Below are 18252 nucleotides of genomic sequence, written 5' to 3'. Positions count from 1 at the left end.
CAAAGTACATTATAAAACTATAATATTGGCACAGGAATAGCACACAGACCATAGTAAGATAACAACAACAACAAAATGCTAACATTTATTGAGCAGTTACTCTGTGCTTTGTGGGTCTTTAAATACCTATACAACTCTATGATGGTAGCTACTGTCATCTCTATTTCACAGATAAGAAGAAAACTGAGATTCAGAGAGGTTTAGTAACTTGCCCTGGAAGTTATGAAGTACATGACAGAGCAGGAATTCAAAGCAACGATGATTTCAGATTCATTAATTAGCAGTGTTTAGTTCTAGGAATTTAAGCTTCAATAAATGAGGCTATGTAAAAATATTTAAATGTAAGAATGTTATTTGCAGCTTTGTTAGAAGTGCCAGAAGTAAGAATTAATCTAAATATCAAGCAAGAGTATTGGTTAGATGAAGTATAGTAACATTTACACAAATAAAGACTGTATGTAGAAGAATATTTAATGACACAGAAATGAGAATAATGATATGAGACAGAAAAGTGGATTACAAAACAATATATAAAAATGTGATCCCATTTATGAAAACATATGGAGAGAAAAAAAGATGGAGGGGATTGACATCAAAATATTATTTTCTCTGAGTAGTAAAATTACAAACAATTTATATTTTCTTTTTGCTTATCAGCATTTTCTATTTTTTCCACAGAAAATGAGTTGTTTTTTTAAGATTTATTTATTTATTTTAGAGAGAGAGGGCATAACGGGAGGGACAGAGGCAGAGGGAGAGGGAGAGAGAATCTTAAGCAGGCTCCATGCCCAACATGGAGCCTGACATGGGGCTCCATGTCATAACCCTGAGATCATGACCTGAGCCGAAATCAAGAATCAGACACTGAATCGACTGAGCCACCAGGTGCCCCCCCAAATGTGTTTCTTTAAAGAGAAGTAATTGCGGTAGAATTACCATGTCTTTGATTTAGTTTTTAAGAAAAGTATGTGAGCTTGTAATCCTTACATTTTGCACCCTGACAGCTGCCTTGGCCATTCCTCGGTACTCCTGTGGTGTCCCCCGTGCTGCTCTTTATCCAGTGTTGTCATAGTGATCATAGTGATCATTTACCCTTCTAACTCCTACTTCTGTATTCTCAGTACCTAGAACAATGTCTGGTGCCAATCATTGTTTGGATCAGCAAGTATTTCTGTAAGGAACAATGAAACAAAAAGTAGGGATGAAAGGAAGAGGGAGGGAGAAAGGAAACCAACTTACTGAGATACGGATCTGAGGTTACTTTTTCAGTTTCATTCCCTCGAGATTCAAAAGCAATTGGTGGTTGGTATATTACTTGTATAATTCTTTATACTAATCCAGAAAATATGTCGTCACCTCCCCTCACCCCCCTCAGAATAAAAGACTTTGCTCAGAACCCCTTAAGTTCTGATTGTGGGAAACCAGAAACACATGTAAAGGAATTTGCCTGCAAAAAAGGGAAGGAAGTGGGGGTTCTTACATTTATACAGGCCAGAGTGAATCTTTCAAAAATTAATGAGATAAAGGAAAACTACTTGAGTAGAACATAGTGCCGCGCAACCCGCTTTCTCCCTTTTCTTCCACCAGTTGTATCCGGAAAGCCATTTTTAACAAAAGATTTGGCAGATGAAGGAGTTGTTGCCTGTTGCCTTTCAGATTTTTCTGGGTAAAAGATCCTGAGGGAGCCTAGGGACTGCTGCTGGCCCAGCTGCTCACGTCATGTATCTATTTAAACATTCAATTTAGAGAAAAAGCCCGAGAAACAAATGTAATATAACTCCCAGCGTTTTGTTTTTTTTCCTTTCCAGGAAGGGGAACAGTTTGTGAAGAAAATCGGTGGTATTTTTGCCTTTAAGGTGAAGAACGGCCCTGAGGGTAAAGAAGCCACCTGGGTGGTAGATGTGAAGAATGGCAAGGGATCCGTGCTTCCGAACTCAGGTCAGTGCAGTGATGACTCCATTTATAGGAGCACTGACAGATACACAAGGGGAAATGAGCATCTGCTTTGTGTTTTCCGAAAGGGCTGGCTTCAGAGGTATAGGACCTTGTTGAAAGAACTAGTGAATCCTTGGGAATAGGAATAGGTCACAGCCACCGCCTCCCAAAGATTTGGAAGCTCCATCACAGAGGTGTTAATTTTAGGCTTTAGAATTAGACAAACTTGGGTTGGGATCCTGGCCTTGCCACTCACAGATTCTGGCTTTGAACAAATTATTTAACTTCTCTGAGCCTCGGTTTTCTGGTCTATAGATGGGAATAGTAAATGGTAACTATTTCATAGGGTTGATGCAAGGATTAAGAGAATTATCTCTCAAGTATCCTGTAAAGCACATGCTCCAGCATATGGTTACGTGGCCTTAAAAGTCCTGTCTGTACTCAGTCTCCCCACTTCCTCTTATCCCAGTCTTTCTTGAACCCACTTCAGTCATCTTTTATCCACATCAGTGTTCAAAACTATTCTTGTCAAGGTCACCAGTGACCACCATGTTGCCAAATTCAGTGGTTCATTCTCAGCCTTCATGATATTGTACTTCTAGGCTTTCCTCTTACCCACTGGCTGTTCCTTCCTAGCCTCTCTTCCTGTTTTGTCCTCCTCTTCAAATTTCTTAATGTTGCCGTGCTCCAAGGCTCAGGTGTATCCTCATTCACTCCCTGAGGATCCCCTCTAGTCTCATGCTTTTAAAACCATCCCTACAGTGATGACTCCCAGATACCTTCAGCATGGACTCAGCCACTGAACTTCAAGGTGTATATCCAACTGCTTAATTGACAAGTTTACTTGGATACTTAATAGGTATCCCGAGGCTAACATGTAGAAAATGAAACTTCTAATTTGTTTCTATTCTCCTTTAATTATGTATTCCTCCCACCATCTTCCCCATCTCCATAAATTGGTTCTCTGTCCTACCAGTTCCTTGGTCCAAAAACCTTGAAGTCCTCATTGGCTCCTCTTTTTCTCACACTACACAGTCTAATCCATCAGCAAGTTCTGTTTTCCTCTACTACTACCACCTTGGTGTAAGCCTCCATCATTTTTTTTTGCCTGGTCTCCCTGTTTCTAACCTTGCCCCCTGCAGGTTCTTCTCCACGCACCAGCTCAAGTGATCATTTTATTTAGTTAGTTAGTTAGTTAGTTAGTTAGTTAGTTAGTTAGTTAGGGGGAGGGTAGTGATCATTTTGAAACTTAAGTCAGATTGTGACTCACCTCTGCTCAAAGCCATCCAAACGCTTTTAGCTCACTCAGTAAAAGCCAGAGTTCTTATACTGGCATTATGTGATCTGGCCCCACTTTTCTGTTTTACTGCACTCTCCCTGACTTTGCTCCAGTCACACTGGTCTCCTTGCCATTGCTGAAACATGGCGTGTTCCCAGTTGAGGGGCTTTCTGCTATATTCCCTCTGCCTGGAATTGTCTTCCCTTAATATCCTCATGACTTGTTCCCTCATTTCCTTTGGATTGTTGCCCAGATGTCACCTTCTCAGTGAGCCCCTCCTTAACCTTAATGCTTTTATTTTATTTATCTATTTATTTATTTATTTTATCTATTTATATATCTATTTATGTATTTTAAGATTTTATTTATTATTTATCTATTTTATCTATTTATTTATCTATTTATATATCTATTTATGTATTTTAAGATTTTATTTATTTGATGGAGCACAAGTCGGGGGACAGCAGGCAGAGGGAGAGGGAGAAGCAGGCTCCTCGCTGAGTGAGGAGCCCAATGTGGGGCTCAATCCCAGGACCCTGGGGTCATGACCTAAGTCAAAGGCAGATGCTTAACCAACTGAGCCACCCAGGTGCCCCAACCTTAATGCTTTTAAATCACAGCCCTGTTCTCTTTTGTCCTTTGCTGCCTTATTTTTCTTTATAGCACTTATTGCCATCTGAGATACTCTGTAATATTTTAACTTCTTCCTTATTGTCTGTCTCCCCCACTTGAATTGTCGCTGCATGAAGACAGATTTTTGCCTGTTAGGTTCACTGCTGCATCCCCATTGCCTATAATAGTACCTGATACATGGTAGGCCTTCAATAAAATAAATAATTTAAAAATGAACAGCAAAATGAATGAATGATGCTTAGTAAGTGTTCAGCAGGTTACATTTTGTATGTTGTATTTTGTTTCATTTCTCTTGTTGGAGAGAGCCTGGTGCAATTAAAAAATGTGATGTGTGGGGACCACCTTTTCGGAAAGCTTAAAATACCATGCTATGAACTTTGAAAGTGATTTGATATATAATCAATCCAATTAAAGCTTTTTAGGTAGAAAAGTGAAAGGGCTGTGTTTTAGAGGATGAAGCTGGTGCATTAGATCTGATGAATTGGAAAGGGAAAAACCAGACTCAGAGCAATTGGGAGGGTGGCTGTTGCCACCATCTAAGTGAGCAAAAAAGGTAGCCTGAGTGTTGGCAGTGAGAAAAAGAAGATGTTGTTACATTGTTGTTACCAGGGTATTTGGGATGAAGTTGATAGGACCTGGAAGCTGTGCAGGAGAAGGAAGTCTGTCAAAGATGGGAGAGTTCTGTTACCAGTACATTATTGAGGGAGGTCCTAGAGGAGTGGATGATGTCAGGAGCACAGGGAGAAGGAGGGTTAGCTTTAGCGAGTAGCAAGGAGGGATGATACGTCTTTCTCTGAGAGGGTAGATAAATATAAGGGGCGTATTGATGTAGAAAGGAGGTTGGCAGAGCTCTTGGAATAGAATTTAGAGGTTGGGGACAGGAGAAAATGTTGAGTGGCGCTGTTGAATAATGATTCAACTAGAGATTCATGAAGGAAGAGGCAGTAGTTAGGGCAGCATGGTGTTGTGGTGGAAAGGTCCAGAATTACATATAGTTGCTTTCCCCCCGCCTCAAAATGAGTAGGCAGAAAAATAACTTGAGTTTGCATTTTATGAGCTGCCACTCTAATGTGGTGTAGGAAGAAAAACTGAATGCTTCATCTAGATTTAAGCTTTTAAAAATAAAAAGAACTTTTGGAAAATAGTTATTTTAGGTTTATATTCTGATATGCCCAGGCAGATGATAAGGTGATATTAAAAAAAATTTCTCCTGTTTTTTGTTATTATTGTTTGTCATAAAAGATAATATGCTTATGGAAAGCTATTATTATAATTTCAAAAAACCTTACTCCCTGTATATGTATTCTGGCTGTGAGCTCTCCCCATATTAGGTGCCCCATCCCAGACCTGAAGGCATTTTACCCTGGAGCAAAGTGATTTCTGCTGAAACTGACACTTGTTGGCAGCTAGGAGTGGCGTTGAAATATGGACTTACCCAGTAAAAGCCACCACTGGAAATTGCCAGCTCCTTTTACATCAGCCAACAAATGCCCATTTGTTAGAGATCAGCTATGTTAAAGCATTAATAACCTGTCCTAGTTTGAACTAGCATTTTAAAGAGAATTGCTAGTTCTTTTGGCATGTACACAGTGTTGAGAGGTTTACTTATTGTTGACGAAGTTAAGATTTCCTTAAAAGTATTTCATTTGCTTATAGTCTAAGAATTTGGTAATCATTATACAGATGGTTATATTAAGGACTTTCAGATTTTATGCATTTTCCATAATCTTTTCCTCCTGACTAGGTCTCTTTGTCTATGAATTCTGCCCCTCCCTCCTCTCCTTTAAAACAACTCATAGAGTATATCTCTAGGAAGCCAACTTTGATTAATCGAACATGACACATTATCTTTCATTCCTTTATTCTGCCCTCTCAGCATCAACTTGAGTTCTCAGCCCTGCCCCTTTGTGGGCAACATGATATAGAAGGCCTCAGCGTCTCGTATCCCCAAGGTACAGTAGAAAGAGCATAGCGTTTGGAGATACCAAACTGGGGTCAGACCACAGCTCTGTCAGTTATTAGGTGTATACCTTCCCTGAGTCCAGTTGTCTCATCTAGAAAATGGTGAGAATAATTTCTATCCATGGAGCTGTTGTGGGGATTAAATGAGATATGTAAAGCACTTTAGCATAGGAAGTGCTCAGTAAATCATTGTTTCCTCCCCAGTACATACATTAAATATTAATTTTGCTTAAACACGTGAGACTTGTCTAAGACTCTGCAAAAGGGCTTGGGGAACTGAGAAAGCATCTAGATTCATCAGATACTGATGAACTGGTGAAGGCCCAATTAAAACTGAGCTGTCGGGGCACCTGGGTGGCTCAGTTGGTTAAGCATCCCACTCTTTTTTTTTTTTTTTTAAAGATTTTATTTATTTATTCGACAGAGATAGAGACAGCCAGCGAGAGAGGGAACACAAGCAGGGGGAGTGGGAGAGGAAGAAGCAGGCTCATAGCGGAGGAGCCTGATGTGGGGCTCGATCCCAGAACGCCGGGATCACGCCCTGAGCCGAAGGCAGACGCTTAACCGCTGTGCCACCCAGGCGCCCCTAAGCATCCCACTCTTGATTTCAGCTCAGGTCTTGATCTCAGGGTTGTGAGTTCAAGCCCCGCTTCGGGCGTGGAGCCTATTTGACAACAACGACAACAACAAACTGAGCTGTTCAGTGTTGTATCTTTCCTGTAACAATAGGAAGCCATAGAGTTTGGGAGTAATGGGCTTTAGCAGCAGAATCTGCTTTCAGATCTAGCTCAACCTCTTCTTCAGCTGTGTGATTGTAAGCAAGTTGTTTGCCCTCTCTAATCCTCATAGGGTTGTTAGATCAAATGAGTTCATGGACGTGAAGTGCTCAGCATAATGAGTGCAATAAATGCTGATAATTACAGCAGCAGCAGACTTCACTTCCTAAACTCACTTTTTTTTTTTTAAAGAGATGGGGAGAAAGAAGGGGGGGCAGGCAGAGGGAGAGGGAGAGAGAGAGAGATAGAATCCTGAGCAGGCTCCATGCCCAGCACGGAGCCCAGTATGGGCTCAATCTCATGACCCTGAGACCATGACCTGAGCTGAAATCAAGAGTTGGACACTTAACTTACTGAGCCACCCAGGCGCCCCTAAACTCACTTTTCAATGACTAAGAGTCCTTTCTTGAAATATTAGGATCAAGCCCAACTATAAATCAAGTCCAAAGATCTCAGTTTCCTAGCTTTTTTTCCTCCCTGCTCTTTGATGATAGAAATCTACATGGGAACTGAATTTTTTAGACTATAAATCCATAATTCATTTATACGAATCCATTTACATGAATCCATCATTTATATGAATCCATAATTCATTATAAATTCATTTTCAAAGCTTCACACATTTTTTTCCCAGTAATAAAATTTTGTTAGAAGGAAAGATGGAATAGCCATTGAATCTCAATTTTTCTAGGGTCTGTCCCTGAATTCTAAAACATAAAATAACAACTGTTAGCTTTCAATCTTGTTTTAACTATTTAATAATATGGGCATGCTGTGCTTTAATAACTTACTACTATCTTAGTCCGTTTGGGCTACTGTAACAAAATACCACAGACTGAGTAGTTTATAAACAACAGAAAGTTATTTCTCACAGTTCTGGAACCTGGAAGTCCAAGATCCAGGTGCCAACTGGGTCACTTTTGGTGAGGGCCCTCTTGCTGGTTTATAGCTGGTGCCTTCTCCCTGTGGACTCACATGGTGGAAGGGGCTAAGGGTCTCTTTGAAGACTCTTTCATAAGGCACTAATCCCATTCATTAGGGTCCACGCTCCTGACCTCCCCACCCACTAATACCATCACATAGGGCATTAGGATTTCAACATGGGAGTTTTGCAGGGGACACAAACATTCAGACCATAGCAACCCCTAATCTCTTATTAAGGCATGGATTATCTGATTAGCTATTGGGCCATGATTTGATAATCTTTTGAACTCTACTTATTTCAGCAGGTATTTATTGATTGCCCTTTATGTGTTCGGCACTTTTCAAGGACCGAGGCATATAGTAGCAAACAAAACTGAGAAGGGCCCTGTCCCTGTGAAGTATTTATTCTAGTGGACAAATACAGAAGACACATATACAAATAAGTAAGGTAGTTTCACATAAGTGCAGTAAAGAAAAATAAAAGAGAATAGGAAGCTAGAAAGCGACTTGGTTTCAGGGAGAGGCCAACTTTGATTTGAGGAGGGGCCAACTATTAGAGGACTATGGTTAGATTCATTGTCTAAGACACTGACTGCTGACGGATTTTTTTCTTGGTGAATTTTTCCTTTTGCACTTGAAACTTCTTATTTGTCCAAGGTGAGCATGGCTAAACTAGCAATGAGATCTTAGAGTCTTTGTTGTACAGTCTTTTTATTCATTATACTTTGATACTAAAATTAATGTTTTTAGGGACCCCTGGGTGGCTCAGTCCATTAAGTGTCCAACTCTTGATTTCGGCTCGGGTCATGATCTTAGGGTCGTAAGACTGAGCCCCGGGAGATGGGCTCTGTGCTGGGTGCAGAGCCTGCTTAAGATGCTCCCTGTCACTCTCCCTCTGCTCCTCCCCCCACCCTATGTGCGTGCACTCTGTCTCTCAAAAAAATAAATAAAATAAACTTAAAAAATTAATATTTTTAAAATTTTGTATTGTAAGTAATACATACTTAGTGTAGAAAACGTTAGAAAGATAGAGAAACAAAATGAGAAAAATTAGTCTCCTATAATCCCACCATCTATGTTAGGGGTTGACAAACCATGGCCTGTGGGCCAAATCCAACAATCCACCACCTGTTTTTTTTGTTTTGTGTAAAATTTGCATTGAAGTCTAGCTTATAATAAAAGGCATAAATTTGAAGTGTACAGCCTGATAAATGTTCACAGATGAATATATCTCCCAGATCAAGCTGCAGAATGTTGCCAGAGCTCTAGAATCTCTCCCATGCCCCCTGCTATCACTGTCTTCTCCCACAAGAAACCTCTCTTCCAAATTCTGTCACCATAGACTGATTTTATTTATTTTGGAAATTCATTTACATGGACTCATACAATATTTACTCTTTTAGGTTTGGTTTTTTTTTTTTCTTTTGCTCAGCATCATAAGATTCTTTAATATTGTTGTATGTAGCAGTAGTTTGTTTTTGCTTTGTGAATGCCCCAGAATTTTCTAATTCCATGGTTGATATGTCTTTTTAGTGTTTCCATTTTGGGGCCTTATGAATAAAACTGTTACAAACCTTCTTATTATATAGGTCTTATAGTAGATTCATGTACTCATTTCTGTTTGGCATATAACCAGGAGAAATACTAGGCCATAACATACAGTATAGCCAAACAGTTTTTGGACGTGGAGATACTATTTTATGTTACCTTCCACATTACATGAGAGTTTCATTTGTTCCACATTTGTGATAGTACTTGGTACTGTCAGTTGTTTTTTTTTTAAGTTGAGTTCGTTGAGGTATAATTTAATACAGTAAAATCTACCCTTTTTAGATGTATAGTTCTGTGAATTTAGACAAACGCATATATTTGTGTAACCACTACCAAAAATCAAGAGATAAAATATTTCCATCACCCCAAAAAGTGTTCTCATGTCCCTTTGCAGTCAATCCCCTTCTCCCACACTCAGGCCTTGGCAACCATTACTCTGATTTCTGTCCCTGTAGCTTTACCTTTTCCAGAATGTCATGTAAATGGAACGATACGATGTATAGTTTTTGTTTTGTTTTGTTTTAAGGTTTTATTTTTAAGTAATCTCTATACCCAATGTGGGACTCGAACTTAAAACCCTGAGATCAAGAGTTGCACACTCTACTGACTGAGCCAACCAGGTGCCCCAGTATAGTTTTTTGAACCTGCGTTTTTCACCGAGAGTCATTCATGCTGTTGCATATAACATCAGTAGTTTGTTCCTTTTTAAATTTTTTTCCAAAGGTCAAATAATTACTGTTTTATATTGAGATAGTACATTTCATATTTCAACCAAAAGACAAAAATGCAGCTTCACTTAAACACAGAAAATAATGGCATCTCCCAGGTGCCTTATTTCAAAATCAAACTAATACACAAATTCTGTACCCTTCCCTCCCCCAGTGAAAGCCCATAAGCTTTGCCCGGAGTTTTGAGTTTTCCATGCCATGTGGCATCCAGCACCTTGGACTTGTGAAGCACTTGAATGTAGCAATTAAAACACTTGAGAGGTCTAGCAAATGGCATTTGAAAGGGACCTCAAAGTGCAGATATATCTGTTCAGACATGTTACAGAATGAGCTGGCTTTTTGAACACTATCCCTCTGCTTAAATTCAAGAAGCAGGCTTTAAAAACACAAAAGGCATACAAGTTGTATTTCAGTACAGATCTTCAGCTGGTCATCGGAAAAGATTCCAACAATAAAAAAATCGTTGGTGTCACCTGCCCCTCCCTCCCACCCAAAGCTGAAATGAAGGAAAAAACAGAACAAAACAAAAACAGGTGACAGGTGACTTTGGAATCCTATAGGAATCCACTACTTCTGATGAAAAAATTTGTAATACATTAGAGAATCGTTAAAATGAAAAAAACACAAAAGTCATTTTGCTTTGACGGCCCTTCATGAATAGAATGAACTGCTGTGTAGTGCCTTTGAACTTTGAGTCCTTGTGGAAGGTGGAGGCATTGCGAGGCTGGGGCAGGGGGTGATCTTTTTGTGGTTGAGTAGTTTATCCATTCACCAGTTGATGCACATTTGGTTTTTTCCCAGCTTTCGGCCATTTTTAATAAAGCCACTATGAACATTCACATACAGTTTTTTGTGTGGACCTATGTTTTCATTTCTTTGGGGTGAACACCTAAAAGTGGGATTGCTAAGTCATATGGCATATATATGTTTAGCCTTCTAAGAAACTTCTAGACTGATTTTTAAAGTGGCTGTACCATTTTACTGTTCCTCCAGCATTGTATTGCCCTTTCAGTTGCTCTGCATCCTAATCAGCGCCCGGTATGGTCTTTTTTTTGCCTTTTTTGGCCATTCATTCTAGTAGGTATGTGGTAGTATCTCATCCATGCTTTTAATTTGCATTTCCCTGGTGAGTAATGAAGTTGAACACAGCTTCGTATGCTTTCTTGGCCATTTGGAGATCTTTTGTACAGTGTCTCTTTGTTATTTGCCTGTTTTTGTTTTGGATTATCTAACCTTTTCTAATTGAATGATAGGAATTTTTTATATATTCTGGATACAAGTTAGTTTGTTGTCAGACATATGAATTGCAAATATCCTCTCCTTCTCTGTCTGCTGCCTGTTTTGAAAATTTTATTAGCACACAGCCACACTCATTTGTTTACGTGTTGTCAGTGGTGGCTTTTATACCACAGAGGCGGAGTTGCGTAGTTGTAATAGCGACCTAGTAGCTTTTGGCAGAGGCTAAAATGCTTAGTGTCTGATATTTTACAGGAAAAGTTTGATAACCCCGATATAGATAACTGTACTCTTTTTTTATTACTATGTATCAAATTACCACAACCTTAGTGGCTTAAAACAACGCACACATCTATTACCTCACAGTTTCCACAGGTAAGTTGGCTGAGGAGAGCTTAGCTGGGTCCTCTGCATAGGGTTTTACAGGCTGCTGTAAAGGTGTTGGCTAGGCCTGGATTCTCATCTGGAGGCTTGACTGCGGAAGGGTCCATGTCCAAGTTTCTCAGGTTGCTGACAGAATTCATTTCCTGCAGCTGTGGAGAATGATAACTTTTTTTTTTTTTTTTTTTTTTTTTTACTGGCCATATACGCCAGAGTTATCCTCAGCTCCTACAGACCAGCACCCTGCCACATGGCCCTTTGCATATGTACTTCACAGCATAGCAGCTAGCTTATTCAAGGCCAGCAGGAGAGAGAGCAAGTCTGCTAGCAAGACAGAGTCTTATATGACACAATAGAACCACAAGGATGATATCCCATCTCCTTTGCCACATTCTCTTGGCTAGAAGCAAGTCACAGGTCCTGGCCACACTCAAGGGCACATCCAAAGGCATGAACACAGGAGGCAGGCATCACAGAGGTCACCTTAGAGTCTGGGCGCCACAATAACTATTATTAATATAGTGGTGTCTAACTTTATAGATGTTTTTTCTATACAGATACAATTGAATATCTGTTTTTCAGCAAAAATGGGACCATGCTCACTGTTTTGTAACGGGCTTGTATAACAGTATCGTGCGTGATACAGTATAACATGAACATTTTTTCAGGTCAGTAAGTGTAGGTCCACATCATCTGATGATTGCATTGTATCCCGCTATATGAGTATGATAATTAATTTCTTTTACAGAGTTATTTATTTATTTTAGAGAGAGAGGGAGAGAGCACAAGCGGGAGGGGCAGAGGGAGAGGGAGAAAGACTCTCAAGCAGACTCCACACCGAATGTGGAGCCCCACACAGGGCTTAATCTCACGACCCTGAGATCACAACCTGAGCCGAAACCGAGAGTTGGACACTTAGTGACTGTGCCACCCAGGCACCCTAATAATTAATTTAATCGATTCTGTCTTGTTAAATATTGAGGTTGCTTGTAATTTATGCTACATTTTACCAGGCTATCATAGAAGAGTACGCGGGTACCCTTTTCCCCACACTGCTCCAGTACTGGAAGCGATCTGTTGTAGTCAGTGGCTTTTGACCAAAGTGTATACATGAAACTGAATCTCTCCATTTCTTCTTTCTTTCCCTACATATCTCTGTTTTAGATAAGAAGGCTGACTGCACGATCACAATGGCTGACTCGGACTTACTGGCTTTAATGACGGGTAAAATGAACCCTCAGTCGGTAAGTACGATGGAGCTTGTATCCTCCCAGTAGGCGGGTCTTTTAGTCCATTCTGTTTCATCTCAGCCTCATACCAGAAAGTGCAAAGTGGTCAAACCCACAAAACTCAGTGTTCCCTAAAATGTTCGCTTAACAAATGACAAACTTTTGTGGTGCAGGCTATGTGCCAGGCACTGTTTTGTATGCCAGAAATACCCAGATGAATAAGAAAGAGTTCTGCACAAGGCATTCACAGTTTGGTAGGAGACAGATCTGTAAAAGAGTAAGTGTATCTGAGTACCCACGATGCCATGCCTAGCTTGTGGACAGCGGTGGGGGGCGCCGTGTCTTCCCGGACCATCAGAGAAAGCCTCACAGAGGAAACGACACTTAAGCTGAGTCCTAAGAATGACCAGAAGTTAGTAGTGCGCAGATGGAGAGCAGGAACAGTCCAGGGGGAGGGAGCGATGTGAACAAAGGCATGACCTTTTACATTTCCTATCTTTGCCCATGCTCTTTTTGTCTGAACTGCCTTCCCCCGACAAACTCGTTTTCTTTCAAAATTAGCTCAGATGTTATCCCCAAAAACCTCCTTACAAGTTGTGGGGGAACTGTAGCCAGTTCCTCTTCTGGGCCATCTACTGGAAGCAAGCTTAGCACTTGTCACGTTATATTAATCACGATGCACCTATTTCCTTTTCATTAGATTGTGACTGTCTCAGAGGAGCAAACCACATCTTATTTGTCCTCATGTCTCCAGAACTTAGCACGATGCCTGACATTTTTAGGTTTTCACTAAATAATTGCTGGATTAAATTGTATTTGTCTGAAGTGTATTGATGTCTTGTGTGGATTTTCCTGGTCTCCAAATCATCGAGGATCTTCTTCTACTCGTTAGTCACCCAATGTTGAACAGACTTGATACACTGAGCTTTCATTAGCCAGAGAAAAAACAAAAAGAAACTGAGATGCTGCTTTGCATTGTAAACTTATTTTTCTGTTGCCTCAGCCTGATCCGTTTTAGGTCTTATTCCTAGAGCCCCCTGGGAATCCAAAAGATTGGATAAAACAACTAAATCTGACACACACTACTATTCCTTTTTAAAATGCTTTCTCTGAGCAACTAAGCCTATTTCAGTTGATGCTTTGACAAGTGAGAGACATGCATCTGTGATGTTCGGCTTAATATACACCATTGGCACGGACATCTCCACCCACAGAGCCTGCTCCAAAAATCTGGACAAAACAGAGGCCACCAGTATAGGAGCTGGCTGTCTTCCTCCTTCCCACCCACTGCTCCTCGTTCCACTGTGCACTCCATGCACTTCCTTGGCAGGGTGATCAGACTTCACACATCAGCTTTGCCCCCGTTCTCAGTTTATCTGTTTACCACCCATTTGGGGGAGCAAAGGATCAGCTTATTTTTCTTGAACACCTGTTAGCACCCAAAGGAATTAAAGATAAAAATGGTAGATATTTCTATTAATATGCTAATGGTCTTTCCTTATGCTTAGAGGATTTGACTGGAAACCATTCAATGCCTTGGAAATTATAATTTCAGTGTTTGGCTACAGCTGAAACAAAGCAGTGTTCTCTCCAGGGTAAAGCACACATGAAGAACACCTAGGGGCCAGATTAAAATGACCCCTTCTGTTTGCATTCCCTAAAGGGTGGAGACTCATGTTTTCTCTATAATAATTAGTAAAGAAAAAGTCATTTTCTCTTTTAAGTTTAAAAAAAAGAAAGATGATGAGTTTCTCTTTTAGGTACTGCTGGTCCATATTTTTAAAGCACATATGTTAAATATATTGTGTTCTGAGACACCTGACCTTTAAGTCATCAGACAGAAGGCTGTGGGCCATATAGAAAGGAAATATTTAGTTTGTCCAGATGGAGGAGGGGAAAAAAAAAAGGAATTAGTCACCCTTACCAGAAGGTGTAGAAAAAGCAGAGTTCTCTACATTCCCATGGATAAGGCAGAAGAGCTCCTAACTTCTTTTTTTTTTTTTTTTTTAAGATTTTATTTATTTATTCGACAGAGATAGAGACAGCCAGCGAGAGAGGGAACACAAGCAGGGGGAGTGGGAGAGGAAGAAGCAGGCTCATAGCAGAGGAGCCTGATGCGGGGCTCGATCCCGGAATGCCGGGATCACGCCCTGAGCCGAAGGCAGACGCTTAACCGCTATGCCACCCAGGCGCCCCAAAGCTCCGAACTTCTTAATATACTTGCTTAAAAAGCTAAGACTACCAGAGACTTTTTTTTCATCTAGCTCTTCCTTATTTTTAAATTGAGTTAAAAGACTGAGATCATAGCAGGGGAATCATGCTATGTTCCCAAATTTGCTATTATTTCTCTAAAGTTTTCCTGGGATTTTGTTACATGATAAATTTAGCAAACATCAAGTGATGTAATCCCAGGCAGTTGTTAAATGGAACAAATTGTGGGTCTGCCCTTCGGGTTGGTTTGATTCTTCTTCCTGAGCCAAAGATTGACACCAGCACCTCAGTCTCAGCAGGCTGCCTGTCCTCCCTCTGTAGCGATAAATCCTTTATCATGTAGACCAAAAAAGGAAACAAAATTGGTGACATTTCATCCACATTGTATTGAATCCCAAGAGTATCTAAGTGTGTTATGCATGTGCTTTTTTTCCCAGCAGACTACTTTTCTTCCCAGCAGAACTGAGGATTTCAGTTCGTATTCTGTTTTGTTTTGTTTTTTTTAAGATTTTATTTTTAAGTAATCTCTATACCCAGTATGGGGCTGGAATTCACAATCCAGAGATCAAGAGTCACACACCCCACCGATGGAGCCAGCTGGGTGCCCCTCAGTTCATACTCTTCATCCACATGTTTTTTTAAACAAAATCCATTTAGGAGGAACTCAGTTTACCTACTGTTTGGAAAATGCACCATCGGTGACAAAGGCAGATAAAGGTAGACTCAATTTCTAAGAGAAGATATTTGGGAAAGATGTGTTATGTGACTGTCCTTTGTAAAGCATGCTTTTTACAAAGCCTTCCTTTTGAGGAGTCTAGTTCTAAATCTGTTCCAGAAAGCCAAGTTTCATATTTTGAAGAAAGTTTAAGAAACCTGGATAAATAAATGATCTCAGGGCTGGATCGTCTAGAAATATCAGCAATCACAAAACAAAAAACACCAAGTAATAAATTTTCTTTCTTCTTACAGGCCTTCTTTCAAGGCAAATTGAAAGTCACTGGCAACATGGGTCTCGCTATGAAGTTACAAAGTCTTCAGCTTCAGCCAGGCAAAGCTAAGCTGTGAAGAACTCCCTTTGCCTACCTTTGAAAATTAAGATGAGATATATAGATATATATATCCATATATTTCATTGTCAGAACTTAGACGGAAATGACACATTGGCAAATAGTGTGAGATTTGTTTTTAAATGGGTGTGACCAGTCCTGTTTTTGCTAAGCTCTGGGTGGGCAGAGCCCGGTGGTGTACTACTGCTTGCTGAATCCCATACAGCTGTGCATTACAAAGTTAATATGGTAATTATGGTTTGGGGTGAAATTGAGTTTCAGAATAAAATTAGGAACTGCAAAATCTAAGAATTATGTAAACAAAAGCTCTCATTTTGCTTATAAAGTATAATTAAAGATCATTCTGTTGAAGATTCAACTTAAGTTTTCCGCTGGGGAACTAGGGAAGAAATCAAATACCAGGAGCTGGCCAGTAATTAGTGTTGTGCACTTAATGTCCTTAATCTATTTTCCATTAATAGTTTTTTAAAAGTCTGTACTGAGATGTTTTAAAAAAGACTTAAATTTTACATTTCATGCCATCAAAATGGTATTTTTTCCCCAAATCAAAATAAATCTGATCAGAGCTTGGGGGAAAAAAATCTACAGCAACACAGGCCTATTTTTAAAATAAAAATATTTTTTAAATGACTTTCCTTCTTGAAAAAAGCAGTGTATTGGTCATAAAACGCTGTTGTTAAAAATAATTGAACAAATAAAGTTTGCTTTGAGATGCACAGTTTTCAAAGTATCTGTAAAGCTCTCAGTCCTTTGTTCTCATTTTCCTTTCATATGTTTAGTTTAATTAATTATCCACATTTAATTTATCTTTCTTCCTGTTTTTTCTAATGCTGCTAATGCTATTTCTTATAACTCAGTAAGATACAGGATAAAATAATGCTTTTGGAAGAATGTTTAATAGAAAATTAAAATAGTTCTTCCTGATCTCCTTTGTGTTTATTGTGAATGTTCTTTTTGCTCAGGGTCACCTCACTGATAGAGAGTAAGAGAAACATTGGGGGATATACAGTCTGTGTTATCTAGGTGTTATGTACCAGTTACTCTGATATGGTCACTAGTTCTTGATTAGGGAGGTAGTGTGTTGCAGTGGAAAGAGCACTTGACTAGGAGCCAGGAGTCTTGCTTCTTTTAGGCAAACAAGTAACTGCCTGCTGGGCCTGTTCGCCAAAACTGTCAAAAGAGGGGATTAAGTAGATGGTCTCTAAGGTTCCTTCTGCTCTGATGATCCTGTGAGTGTACTCAGAGCCCAGCAGCACTGTTCAGGAGTTATACAGACCCCACCTTTCTGCTGTTAACATGTTACTTCACCAAAGGTGATCAGAAGTAAAAAGCCAGGTTCATTTGTTAGATGTTTAGAGCCTGTGCTAATCAGATCAGGACGATGGGTCAGATCCCCTTCGACCATTCCACTTCGCATGTTCTGTGACCAGCAGAAAAGCATCTGGTGATGGGGAAGGAGGGTATATTAAACCAACATAAATTGATCCCAAGTTTTTTTTTTTTCTTCTTCTTTTTTAAAGATTTTATTTATTCATTTGAGAGAGAGAGAAAAAAAACGCAAGCAGAGGTGCAGAGGGAGAGGAGGAAGCAGACTCCCCACTGAGCAGGGAGCCTGACACCGGGGCTTGATCCCAGGACCCAGAGATGATGATCTGAGCCGAAGGCAGACGCTTAACCGACTGAGCCACCCAGGTGCCCCAATCTCAAGTTCTATAAAATGAACTCAGAACAGAATTCAGACCTACTTCCTAATTGTAGTAGCTTCTTACTCTAAGAAAAAGATTTCAAGAAAAAAGTTCCAAAAGAACGTCTGATTTATCCGTAGTTTGGTTTTGCTTTATCATTCTGCTATACTTGTCCCAGATAACAGCAGGTACATGAAATAGGCTTTAGGATGAACCTAAACACACACACACACACACACACACACACACACACACACTGGTTCTTGGGGTAGAAATGTATTTGTATATATACAGTTCATACATAGACTAGAAAATGATGAAATATAGTTAGTAGCACTTTAATTTCTAGGGAAGGAAGCATCTTGGTTTGGAGGACAGGCTAACAGGTCTGGGCTGAAACTGCTGCTGTTACTGATTTTGCTGCTTGAGTAGGTTGAGTTTCAGTTGCCTTATCTGTAAAGTGAAGATATTAATATTGACCGCCTAGGATTATTGAGAATCTAGAAAGAGAACATAAGTAAAGCACCAGTTAGCGTTAGGTACCTCATAGTCACTCAGTAAATTTGAGTTCCCTTACTGTTCCCACAGCTGCCACCTCTTGCCTCTGGGATAGGTGATATGTCTATATTGTTTCCTTATGTCCCACTTTTGGAAT

At 39.9% G+C, this 18252-nt stretch overlaps 1 protein-coding gene and 1 long non-coding RNA gene across 3 annotated transcripts in view; one reads left to right on the top strand and one right to left on the bottom strand.

Annotated features, from left to right (window-relative positions):
* SCP2 (sterol carrier protein 2) overlaps positions 1–16836 on the top strand; it is a 115825-nt gene extending 98989 nt beyond the window's left edge. Inside the window, exons 14-16 of the mRNA XM_026498068.4 lie at positions 1809–1938; positions 12570–12649; positions 15815–16836. Of these exons, the coding sequence (XP_026353853.2) occupies positions 1809–1938; positions 12570–12649; positions 15815–15910 (306 nt within the window). The 3' untranslated portion in view covers positions 15911–16836. The remainder of the gene's footprint in view (positions 1–1808; positions 1939–12569; positions 12650–15814) is intronic.
* LOC113254656 (uncharacterized) overlaps positions 1–18252 on the bottom strand; it is a 51996-nt gene that overhangs the window by 23973 nt on the left and 9771 nt on the right. Inside the window, exon 2 of one of the 2 annotated variants that reach the window (XR_003315910.4) lies at positions 11384–11557. This is a non-coding gene — a long non-coding RNA (uncharacterized LOC113254656). Of the gene's footprint in view, positions 1–9224; positions 11558–18252 lie in introns of those variants that run through there. The other variant, XR_008958874.1, reaches the window with a different exon arrangement.

The sequence above is a fragment of the Ursus arctos genome, unplaced genomic scaffold (genome assembly GCF_023065955.2).
Source record: "Ursus arctos isolate Adak ecotype North America unplaced genomic scaffold, UrsArc2.0 scaffold_12, whole genome shotgun sequence".
Taxonomy (NCBI): Eukaryota; Metazoa; Chordata; class Mammalia; order Carnivora; family Ursidae; genus Ursus; species Ursus arctos.
This window is presented reverse-complemented; position numbering and strand designations above follow the sequence as displayed.